Source organism: Halictus rubicundus, chromosome 5 (genome assembly GCF_050948215.1).
Source record: "Halictus rubicundus isolate RS-2024b chromosome 5, iyHalRubi1_principal, whole genome shotgun sequence".
In the NCBI taxonomy this organism is placed as follows: Eukaryota; Metazoa; Arthropoda; class Insecta; order Hymenoptera; family Halictidae; genus Halictus; species Halictus rubicundus.
The window spans coordinates 5,099,557-5,112,478 of NC_135153.1; the positions used below are offsets into that span (position 1 = coordinate 5,099,557).

At 39.4% G+C, this 12,922-nt stretch overlaps 1 protein-coding gene across 1 annotated transcript in view; it reads right to left on the reverse strand.

Moving 5' to 3' along the window:
• Positions 1-12,922, reverse strand: part of Chinmo (Chronologically inappropriate morphogenesis) — a 123,557-nt gene continuing 110,635 nt past the window's right edge. The window contains exon 7 of the mRNA XM_076787660.1: positions 1-271. Within this exon, the coding sequence (XP_076643775.1) occupies positions 39-271 (233 nt within the window). The 3' untranslated portion in view covers positions 1-38. The remainder of the gene's footprint in view (positions 272-12,922) is intronic.

Below are 12,922 nucleotides of genomic sequence, written 5' to 3' on the forward strand. Positions count from 1 at the left end.
CGACGACGACGACGACCCCGAAGACGTCTTCTCCCCTTTTACTGCGGCACCGTGTCCGTCACCGAGTGGTTCGACTGCTGGAACGCCTTCATATTCAGCTCGGCCTTATGCTCCCGCGCAATGTGCCGTCTAACCGTGTTGTTCCGCGTGAACGTCCGCGAACAAAACGGACACGGCACCCTGATACCTTGGTGACGCTGCCTGATGTGGGCACGCAGGTTCGTCTCGTAGCCGTACAGTCTCTCGCAGAATGGACACTTCAACTTCTTGCCTGAAACACGAAAGACGATTGTTAGGATTTTTTTGCCAAGGGATTTTACGTGTTTATGACTAAAATGGATAGATAGATCAAATGCAACATAGTGAGAATATTTAAAGAATATACAGATACTATCGTTCGCGAGTACACAGGTTGGGGAAAAAGAAATCCATTACTTTTACGTGAACTTCAAGACTTTATTTAACATGTTTCGGATTGTCCGATTTCGGTCAAATATGCACCGTTTTGTTCTATAATTTGTTGCCATTTTAAAGGTAGCTTCATAAAGCCTCTCTCATAGAAGTCTTGGTCCCTATTGGCGAAAAACTCTAGTAAACGATTTTCACAATCTTCTCTTGATGCTAATTTCCTATCACTAAGGAAGTTTTACAGTGCAAGAAAAACATGATAATCGCTTGCTGCCAGGTCTGGCCTATATGGTGGATGCAACAAAACTTCCCAAAGATCGTGGTCAAAGCGCGGTGAAGCAGCTCAAACGATGGCCAAACCAGGACTAACGGCCAGGAAGGTTCTGCTGTGTATTTGGTGGGACTGGAAAGGAATCATTTATGATGAGTTGCTTCCATATGGCCAAAAAATAAATTCGGATCTCTACTGTCAACAACTGGACCGTTTGAAGCTAGCGATTGACCAGAAACGGCTAGAATTGGCCAACAGGAGAGGTGTTGTGTTCCATCAGGACAACGCCAGGCCGCACACGTCTATGATGACTCGCCCAAAACTCCGGGAGCTTGGTTGGGAAGTTTTGATGCATCTACCATATAGTCCGGACCTGGCACCAAGCGATTACCATGTTTTTCTTGCATTGCAAAATTTCCTTAGTGATAAGAAATTGGCATCAAGACAAGATTGTGGAAATCGATTACTAGAGTTTTTCGCCATCAGGGACCAAGACTTCTATGAGAGAGGCATTATGAAGCTACCTTTAAAATGGCAACAAATTATAGAACAAAACGGTGCATATTTGACCCAAATCGTACAATCCGAAACATGTTAAATAAAGTCTTGAAGTTCACGTAAAAATGATGGATTTCTTTTTCCCCAACCTAATAATACTAATCTTATCAGATACTAGTGTCTATGTGACTCTTGTATCTCAATAATTAATGCAGATAATTTTTATTTTGTATAAAAATCAAACAAAACTATACAAATCTATGTTACTATCTTCAACACGATATTGCAATCAGGGTTTCAAAACTGTTGTAATAGCGGTTTCGGTTTCTAACACTTTACCGACCGGAAGCCTATTAATCGGGTTTTTCTCCTCGACGCTTACCGACCGGTAGCTTATTAATCGACTTTTTGTCCCCGACGCTTACCGACCGGTAGCTTATTAATCAACTGTTTGTCCCCGACGCTTACCGACCGGTAGCTTATTAATCAACTGTTTGTCCCCGGCGCTTACCGACCGGTAGCCTATTAATCAACTTTTTGTCCCCGACGCTTACCGACCGGTGGCTTATTAATCGCCTTTTTGTTCCCGACGCTTACCGATAGGTAGCCTACTAATCGGTTGCCACACCAACCGAAACAGAGCCGGTGTCAGGATCAAGTCTGTGTGTCAGGGAAGTATTTACGGTTTAGTGATTGGCGAGAAGTGATGTTCAACCGCTACCGGTCGCTAAAGTGTTAAAACAGTTATGGGAAACCGAAATTTCGAGTAACTGTTACGAAGAACCGAAATTTTCAGATGCAATTGGTTTCGATTACGGTTCTTACTTCGATTCCAAACGTTTATATTTTCGGTTCTACTATACATGTATATTGGTTCTTACGATTATAGAATCGAATTTCGTATCAAATTTTCCATAATTAATATGTCGAATCGTTATAACTGCATTTACTATACGTACAAGTGTTTCATAAAATAGTTATAAAAAAATAGGAACATTTATACAGGGTGTAAAAAAAAAGTAACGATCATCCGTTTTAGGGGTGAAACTGAAACTCTGGATCGGTGGACATTTGCAAAAAAGAAACTTGCCGAAAAATTGTTTATAACAGAGAAAATTGTTGTTAATATTGTTTTTTTACATCAGCATCTTCTACTCACCGAGAAGAGAAGAAGTTTAAAAGGAATCTTAGAAAATGCGGATTTTATGCATTTATGAGGAAAATGAGCGAGGACAGATTAAAAGAATTTTGTAACATCAATCTGTCAGCGTGTTCAAATTATTTACCCTTGGACAACAGATCCATTTTGCTAAACTGTACAATCGATGGTGCTTAAGACAGATTTATTGCTTTATTTAGCATTTTTTTTAAACGCATTTTTGGGGGCACTTCGTGTAAACACATTAGTCTGTTGTTTCTAATGTAACAGCTACTCATTTGAAATGAAAGATGAGGAAAGGTTATAAAAGGATTAACTTTCTTGTTGAAAAACAGATAAGTAAACGACATTACTTATTGGATGACTTAATATTATTTGTACTGTAGGGTAGTGTAAAACGCATTGTTAAAATTTTGTTTTTCCCTCCATTGTTCATCAATGAAACCGGATATTGTAGATGATATTCTATTAACAGTAAGAGTACTAAGAGAGAGAGAGAGGGGGGGGGAGGGGTCTCCACGAACCCACAGTTTGAAAAATGTTAAATTTGAATTTACTTTATGTAAAAAAATTCTCAAAAAATGCTCTATTGTTTTGTCCCCATTGATATATAAGCCTCTTAGTTCACAAACGAATTAAGTCCACTTTCTTAATATCGCACTATCGGAACTTTTATGTAATAACTTTACGAAAAATTGGGAACAGAATGTAGCGTTATCGTACGAAAATAAATTGAAAATGTAGTATTTATGAGAGTATAACTTGACACAAAAATCGCACAAATCGTTTCATTTCTGATGTAAAATTCCCTTTTCCTTTAATAAACAAAAACACAAGTACGTTGAGTTGCATTCGTAAGCATTCATAAGGCTTTCTATTTCAATAGCAAACAACATTTTTCGAATTTTGGACTTAAGCCACCTGTCACCTAAAGGGCTCGTATGTATACTACCGCGCAAAAGTATCCGGACACTCCGCGGTGGATACATCGACGAATCTCGTATTTAATTTTAGTGTAGTATTGGTAAGTTCTACATACGTAATTTTTAATTTAAAACGTTAGATATTCCATAAGAAACTAATAAAAATCGATTTTAGTCACTGAAATAACTTTTATCCAATGCCAACAAATATTTCGCAAGTGTCCGGATACTTTTGAGCGGTAGTGTACGTATGTGAAAACCACTGTCTATAAACAATTGAAAACTGGCAATGCAGCATTCGACAATTGGAAACTGTATTTGTAAACATTTGTGTCAACGTTTTTTGTACTCGAAACGTGGAATGACGGTGTATCGAAGAACTCGATAGATCGACTTTAGGTATGAGAAAGGATGAAGAATTATCTGCCCGACCTTAAGAGCTGAAGTTCTCAACAGGCCAATGGCATCCAGATTGCCGGCACGTGTAAAACCGATGGAGAACAACACACGACGATCACCATCGGTCACGATTCATTCCAGTCGAAGGGCGCCATTTACACAAACGTTATACTATTTTCCTTAGGCGATGCGGAACCGATCATTAACTCGAGAAACTGGTGTTAACGCCGCTTGACCATGACTGTTCCAAATTCTTCCCGGTTTACTAAGCGTTCCACGGAGAATCTTTGGGTAAAAACCCGTTGGACCCGGTCCTCCCGGTGAAACCGTGCGAACAAACGACAATCTTGTTATTACGGGAATTGATGCTGTGCTGGGAACTTTATTTCACAACGTTCGAACTTCTTGTCCCAGCAGGTTCTTCTAGAACGTCAATAATATCAGAGGATCCCGGAAGATTCACCTCGGATGGCTTCCTACATATTTAGTAATTAGGTTATGGATCTCTGACAAAACGTCAAAATATTGTTTTTTATTTTTATTTTATTCTTTTATTTTTGCTGTGATTGCAACTTTTCCTGTTGCACGAAAGTACCATAATCGTCCTCTCGTAACGGGTTATTTCATATGAAAGCTAAATACACAAAAGGGAGCACATAGTCGCTCGTACTGTCTTCAAAGAACAAAAATCGTACAGCAAATTTTGAGAAGGCACTTTAAATTAGAAGCTTCCATCGTCAAATCTATGATGGATTCAGGCATACAAAGAATTTTCAAATCCTCGCGATTAGAATAAAAGCTGTTCGTAATTAGAATATTAAAATATAATATTTTTTACCCGTTTCATTTTTTGGAATATTTCTTTGAGATTTATCGATAACATTCGTTTAAGCACATATTTATTCCCAATGACTTTTCTCGAAAACATTTCAAAAATAACTTTTATTTCGGACCTCCGATTGACCCTTTGCACTCGAAGCTATTTTAGCTCCAAAACGAAACATTTCTTCTGACCTAGAATATTGCCTTTCCATATATATATTTTTTTCGTGTTATACATACGAAAATGGTGCGATTTACTCGTCCAATATCAAAATGTTTAGTAATTTATTAAATACAAACAAATTTAATAATGTACAAAATATTTTGAATAATGATACAGCAATTTTTAGTGGCGCCCTACAGTCGCCATTCGAGTGCCAAGGGTTAACACGGATAACGAAAGAGGAATTACCCTGTGCTTTCGAAGTACGCAAGTTTGGGGGGATCTAGGTAGAAAATTAAACAATAAAAATTTGTTTAATTAGCAGACAAGTTTTCGAACTTTTCGAACGCAGCCTGTGCGTTCGGTTTTGCTTCTTGGTGTGCTTGAAAAATTGCATTTTTGCCGGATTTTCGAGAAAACGCATCGTCGCGGGTCGAGCGGTGTGCGCGAGCAAGACGCATCGACGCGCGTGCACGCTACGCGCGGCCGCTTATGTGCGGAACTGCCTCGGCTTTTCGGCGAGTCGACGCCTAAAAATAGAGCCGGGCCATCCTAGAAAAAGTAAACGGGGCCGCGGGGCTCGATTCCGTGCAGCTGACTAGGAAATTTACAAAGGATCGCTGGCGAAACAAAGGCGGATTCGTGAAGACGCTCTACGCGGAACCGGGGAAGGGGGTTGGCCCGGAGGAAATGTGCGAGCCGAAGACAGAAGCTGACATAGAGCTCGAACGAGTGAGGGGAGGGGAGGGGGGCAAGTTGGACAGAGACAAATAGACCAGAAAAAAAAACGGGGACGAACAGAGAGGGAGATGGAGAAGGGCCAAGGGAAATGAATAGGGGAGGAAACGAGACAGAAGTTGACGGTTATGGGAGGGGCGGATGGGAGGCCGCGGGGTACGTACACCCCTGGTACGCGTAACAACGCAAGCCGCCGTGCAAATGTGTCGGTCTTCCGAATAAAAGTACATTCACGCCGTCGAAGTCGTCGCAACACGTGTGGGTAGTGTTTTACCATTATTTTTGATTATTCGTTATGCTTTTAGCTGACGACGACGAGTTAAGGGGGTATTCAGGTTTTGAATGCCTATTTTTGGGAATTTTTTCCCAGAAGAACGAGTAAAGTTTTTGCAATAGGACTTTGCACATTCATTCATGGATATTTAGAGTACAGAGATTATTTTTCGTTTAAGTAAAACACAATTGAATTGTAAGTTATACGTCTTTTTAAAGGGTATTGGGGGTGCATTCCTGGAAACTTGGGGGTGCACTGGTTTCTCATTAAGGGAGGCCTCTCGTGTAATGGCAGTGGAAACAAGTAATTTTTCAGAATAACTATTGGATATATGGGTCTAGACCTTTCGGGGATATAAACAGATAGTCTTAAACTACGGGAGGTTTTTTTTAGTTCAATTCTGTGTTTTTTAAATTGGCGTGCGGAATAATTCAATTAATAATAACACTTGTGCTTCAAGATTATCTGTTTACATCCCAAAAAGACCTAGTTCCGTATATCCAACGATTGTTCTAAGAAAAATTCTGAAAAATCACTTGTTTTCATAGTTGTCTTTTTAGTTTCTTATGTTAAAAATTATAATTTATAATATTAACTATTTGCTCAACTTATTTTCATTGCAAGGAAATATTTGAAGTACATATTTGAAATACAACATTAAAATATTTTATGTTATGCATCTGGTTATCAAAATAAAAATATTTTATTTACCGAAATTTTTTGTTCTATTTAAAGTATTATTTTATTTGAATCACATTCAGTTATATTTTCTATCTAAAATAGTATTTTAAATATTTTTTCTCGTAATTTTGCCCAGGTCTGCTCGAGATCTTCTTTAAAGAAAAGCCATGCAGTTTTTACGAAAAAGAAATCCATCAGCGTGTAAACTGTTAGTAGACAATTCTAGAAAATGGTGGTCACTATATTGCTAAATAGGACTGTTACTTTAAAATGTAACCGCTTGCGTTTTGCTTTGAAATCGAACATGAATTTCTCTTAGACGTATGTCTAATACCGTTTCATGACGATTCTATAAAAATTGGGGTGTGGGGTTCCATTTTGTAAGAGCGCTCGGTTCCGCGAAAGTCGGCGCGCCGTCCGCCTGGCTGGAAAATTTCGGTTTTTGGATTGGGTCTCGCGTGTGTCGGCGATTATTATGGGACATCCCTCGATTATATCAAGGAGCCGACCGATCCGACGGTGAGCCGGACCTCCCGGCGTGTTTAGTTTCGTGTTTAGACGATTAAATCGATCAGCATGCCGGCTATCGATAGGATAAGTGTGGCCTGCAGTTGACAGATCTCTCGTGACCGGCTACGTTTCGAAAACACGTTTACGGTCTCGTTCCTTTTTTCGAGTCCTCGCTGATGCGGGATCATCCTGCCCGCCTAGAATTGCTAAAAACTTTCTAATGGGATCACGGACTTTTTTTCCTTGCCGCCTCATCGTACAAGAGGGTTGTAGCATTATTAGAAAACTTCTAAACCGTTAGACATAGTTGATTGAAATTGAATAGGTGAAAAGGTAACATTTATAGCTTCAAATTGCATTAAAATCAATTTGAATTTACACGGTGTTTATAAATTACGCAGCTTTTAAACAAATTATAGAATAAGTGGGATTAATATTCCTGTTCCTCTGCAATGATATTCCTCAAGTAAATCTGTAATTTCTGGTAGATTTGTTGCAAGTTGCAAATCATACTTTATCACAGTGTAGTCCTTACTAGGTTTTATTAGGTTCCGGCTGAGATGTGCATATTTAAAGTCCAAATTTAGGCGAAAAACTTGTGCTCACTTGAAAAAACTATAATTTTCACAATGTAATATTAGGTCGTCCCATAAGTTCGTGTCGTTTACTGTTCTACTATTTAAATTCATATTTGAAACATACCTTTAAAGTTTACGAAAATATGTAATCCCTCTTTTATTCCCATAATCTCTTCTCACCTTATTAGCAAAGACATCATACAATCACTATAAAATTTCTGTGGTTTTTCATTAAAATACTTTTCAATTGTGAAAAATATAAACGTATCCACGGTATGAACTTATGGGACGACCTAATAACAATTACTTGTTTTAAAATCGTTTTAAATCTTAGAAGATGTAAGATTTCGGATTTTCCAAACCCAACTCAGCTATTCCAAATAGTTTGCTTTTAAACTGAACTTGAATATTAGGAAAATCATGTGAAAAGAGACAATTGACGTTCTTAATTTTTTCCTCGAACTTTGCCGGCCTCCTGTAGGTCGTGGAGGGGGATGCAAATTTTTTCGGATTTGTTTCCTTTGGAATGTTCTTAAAACATCCCCACCACTCTTTTATTTAAAAACAAAAAAAAATTTTCCATTTTCGAGCACCGATTTCGCGCTTTCGCCCGCTGTGCGGCGTTCTGAGTGAGTTTGCGATCAAAAGCATGGAACCGACTACGTTCAATGTTATACACGATTTTAATTAGAAACTAATAAGCAGATTGCGGATTTGATGCATTTAGGATAAAAATTGGTGGGTGAAATTTCAAATGGCGAATTTGAAAGTATAGGTATATTATACACAATTCGTTAAAACTATTCAAAGTAGAAATAAGTTCCTATTTGGTTCCCGTCTCTTGCAATAGATGCAAACAATTTTTATTCTGCATAGAGTCGACTTTGGTATCTGCATATGATCTCTCGTATTTTTCAATTGATTCATAAATTGTTAACGACTTTTCAGTCACTAATTTCAATCCTTTGACATGAAACCTTGAAAATCATTCCTTGTTTTATAATTACTGTCAACATCATGTTTTCACAATGCTGATCCAGCTCTGAGAGTTTCCATGTTAAAACAAAATTCAAAGATATAGATATTTATTCATAGCTTTATTCAATAACATCATAAGCAACCTAATTAATGGCAAAGAGTAATAGAACAGTATGGAAAGTATTTTCTTGGATAAAACTATAAATAAATATCTGAATTTCATCTTCGAATTTTAATTTAAAAACGCTACGAACTTTCGTTCTAATCCAATATAAACTGCGAGTATAATGTAATAATCTTTATTTATTCAGCCCGGAATAAATGGCTCGGAATCGGTCTTGCTTTTACAATAAGCGGATCTAATTCTTGAGAATTTTCTTCCGGGCCTGGTCTTCGTAGATTCGCGATAAGGTAGAGTGACTACATTACCGTCAAAAAATGGTTTTACGTGCCTCAAGTTTTCGTCCTTATATAAGAATATTTTGTCGCTGGTAAAGGGCTCATTCGAGAGAGGAAGGTTCAAGCTAGTGCGCGCTGGTCATGAGCTGACGAGATTATGCAGATATTTGATAATATAAGCGTTAGAAGTAGGCTAAAAATTGACGATGTGCATGCCGTGGAATCCAAGCATTTTTATGCCATTGGATGAGATTTCTGGATGAAGTCGAGACTAGCGCGCAGTAGAAAATATCTCCAGCTACAAATTGAGCTATATTTTGTCTTGATTCTCTGCGAAATAAAGCCAAAAACTTGAAGCACGTTTCTGGCGTCAGAATTCATAATATCGATAATACAGAGTAAAAAATGTGACAAGTTTAGTCACAGACTTAAGACCCGTCGGATCGAGACCAAGACGGATCTTAAGTCTGTGTCTGAAGGCTGTGAATGGAAATTATTCATTAAAAAGTCACGTGACTGTCTCGGGCCCTTAATTCTTCCTGCATTCCCGTTCTGCAAGAAAATAAGCGACTTATTTCGCCTGCGGCGTGAACGACACGAGGAGCGGCAACTTTCCGTCAATTAATCGGCAACATGGAGTGCCTGAAACCCGCAAGGCGACGGAAAACACGGGATTTCCGGTTTGGCCTTCGATTCCTAGGCGACTTTGGCCAAGGAGCCATCGAGGCGAGGAAATCCCGCAACAGTCAGCGCTCCGGCGCAGGAGAAAATGGAAAGGTCCAGCGAAGATACGCAGCAGCCGTCTTCAAGGTCTTCCTTCCTCCGACCCTTTTCCCTTTCCCCTTTCCGGCCAAAGTGGATCGAGCGGAGAAACAACGCGAAGAAAGTTTTCGATACAGCCCTACCGCAACCCCCGGCGACTTTCTATCGATCAAGGATAGCGCCCAGAATTACAGGGTCGTCGAGATAAATCCGGAATCCTTTCGGGCAGTCCCATACATGTAGGCAAGGCAAATTGATATTTTATATTTTTATTTATTTATATTCTGTTCATACAAAGCAATCGTCGATGAGGTAACTACAAGAAGACGCAAGAGATTATGATCCAGGAGGTTATTGCATCCCGGGCAACTCGCTAGAATCGTTCTGATTGCAATAGTAGCGCAGAACTCGTGATCGAATTGAAAGAAAAAATGGATCAGCCTTTACGAAAACCACTGTCATCACCGGTTTCCCGATTTGTGACCTCCCCGTAGTCCCAACTGCAATCCCCTTGACTATTACATTCAGGGCGTAATCAAGGCAAAGGTAAATGCAAAGCATCGCAGCACCAAAGATACCCTGAAGTCCGCCAACACGGAGGTAATCGCGAAAATGGACAAGGAGGAGGCGATGCGATGTACCTCGACGCCCCTGTACACCAGGGACGGGCATTTTTCTTAATTGAGACAAGACCGTCCCCACCATAGCACCCACTGTCCCCTCCAGTAAGCGCCGTTACCGTGGGGCAACGAAGATGCGAGACCAGTGTCGTCAGATGAGGGGAGGGAGCACGAATTGAGGGGAAAAAGTTACCCTCTCTCTGCTAGTATCAGAGTATGCACGACAGAGACGAAAAGCGTCGGAAACTTGGGGAATCGCACGGTAGAAGGGGAAATTAGAGTGCGGGAACAAGTCTTGATTTGGCAACACTGCGCGAGACACCAGCGAACGCGACGCAGGTGCGTGCTGCATGCAAGAGATGTTGGTGGGAGAAGCAGGCGTTTGAGGGGCCCCTACCGTACCCATCATCACTGCTGCACACTTAGTGCTTTGAGCCACTGTCGCCAGATAAGGGAAGAGAGCACGAATTGAGGGGAAAAAGGGACAAAACGCGTCACGTGACCGGGCCGTGACGGAAGCGTGGGGAATAGCGCGGTAGAAGGAGAAATTAGAGTGGGGAAACAAGTCTTGATCTGGCGACTCTCATTTGAGCTCAGCGGACTCTTATTTTAGTAAACAAAGGGAAAAGAATAAAATTTCAAGAGGAAAGGAGACAAATAGGAGATAAATAAACCACAAATCATGTAATCATATTCTTAAAATCGTTTGACACTTCCATTGTGTTGTATGTCACTTACTTATTTCTGTCATAAACGCATAAAATCCACAGTCCTCGCAGTACCACTGGTTCGCTGAGATTTTTCTGTTTAAAATGAGTCCAAACACGACGTAATCGCGGACTAGTTTTATAAACTTCATGTAAATAACAAAATTAACGACATACCTACGATTGTTATTTATAAAATCTATAAAAGTAGACCGATTTACGTCATGTTTGGACTCAATATATTCACAAAAATCTCAATAATTCATTAACACCACATTTGAGAAGGTAAGACATATTGAATGCTATTTATAATAATACTGTTCAATGAACAGAGCTACACAAGTATTAAAGAATTATTACTAGACTGGGCTTAACTTCACCTCAGTAGACCAGAAATTTTTAACCTTTTTTTTATGTAATCCTGTAGATTTTGGCGAGAAAGTGTCGAAAATCCTAGCGGCCCCGTTCGTTAAGCGACGCGCGACGGTCCCTACATACCGACATGGCGACGCCTTTAAAAACGCTGAAAATCGCATATCTTTACACACATAACTCTTGAGCTAGTGTGATCTCCTACGATTGAAACTTGGATTTTTGGAATTTTCTCGCCAAAATCTGCAGGATTACATTAAAAAAAGTTAAAAATTTCTGGTTACCTGAGGTAAAGTTTACCCCTAGACTGTGGATTCTTATGCAAAATAAAAATTGTCTGCGTCAATTATAAAACACAGTAATCATTTAAAAGCTGTTTTCCTTTGTTTAGTCGTTCTAACAAGTTGAAAATAGTTCATCGACATTCTTAAATTCTTTTGTACCAACTCGTTTTTTCTTTATAAATGCATACAATTTTTGGTCTAATTAGACTACAAATGTAATAATTATTACAGTTAAACCGGCATTTTGAATATATTACTTCTCTCATGGAAAGTTCTTAAATAAATGTGCTAGACTATGTCTTGAAATTTGTCTCCTTTTTTACACGGGTTTTGTAATATTAGCCCGTTATTGTCTTTTATAATTGATCACCATGAAATGATCATAGGTCGTTCGATTGAACCGTAGTTTGCTTACAATGCGTCCCACGGAAAATTGGAGCACTGGATGAGATTCGAATTCGAACCAGGTGTGTATTGTGCACCTGTCGCTGCAAGTGATTCAGCAGACTAGATTAGATTACTAACCTGTTTAGATTCTCGAATTACAGACACCCCCGTAACTTTCACCGAGGTAGCTCGGCTCATTAGCGAGTACGCTGGCTATCAACGATATTTCAGTTCATTTAAAAAATGTTCTTTCGGTACTTTATTGAACAAAGCAGTACTCAGCAAATCGTTGGAACGTTCAGTTAAATAAATCGTGCGATTTCAACGATTGTAAGTTCGAAGTAATTTCGGCAGCCTAATCAATTATCTCTAAGTTTTATTTTCTTTTCAGGCGCATTGACCACTGTGCTTCGATAAGGTGTTACACACTTATGACACACATCCGGCAGCCTCGATGAATAATAGCATAGATAAATTCGCATCGGGATGCATAATCACGGGTGTCCAAAACCGCAAACCATCTGGCGGAAACAGCTTCCTTGATGTAAAGGCTCGTTTGTCCGCGGGCTTCGATGACGTAACTCTTCCCGAGAACAAAATAAAAACCGCTTTTCCTGAGTCGAACAAAAAGAGTCTTCGAACCGTCCCGTGGGAAATCTACGAATCCTCGGATAAGTGTCGCGACGCGGAGCGGCATCGCATAGTGATCCGCATCGTCGTTTTACTAGCTCAACAGGTTTAATTGGTCCACAAAAACAAATTGGTCGATCAAACTTCAGCTTGGCAACCTAGAAATGTTTAACTTTTTACTATATAATACTGTACATCTTCACAAGAAGATGCCAAAAATCGAAGTTTTAGAACGAGTAATTCACTAGTTTAAATGTTATGCCTGTATTATTATAGTTGTAGTATATATATAACAATACATTTACTATAACAATATTACAATTGTTTACAAAACAGAAACAGATATAGTCGATTGTTAT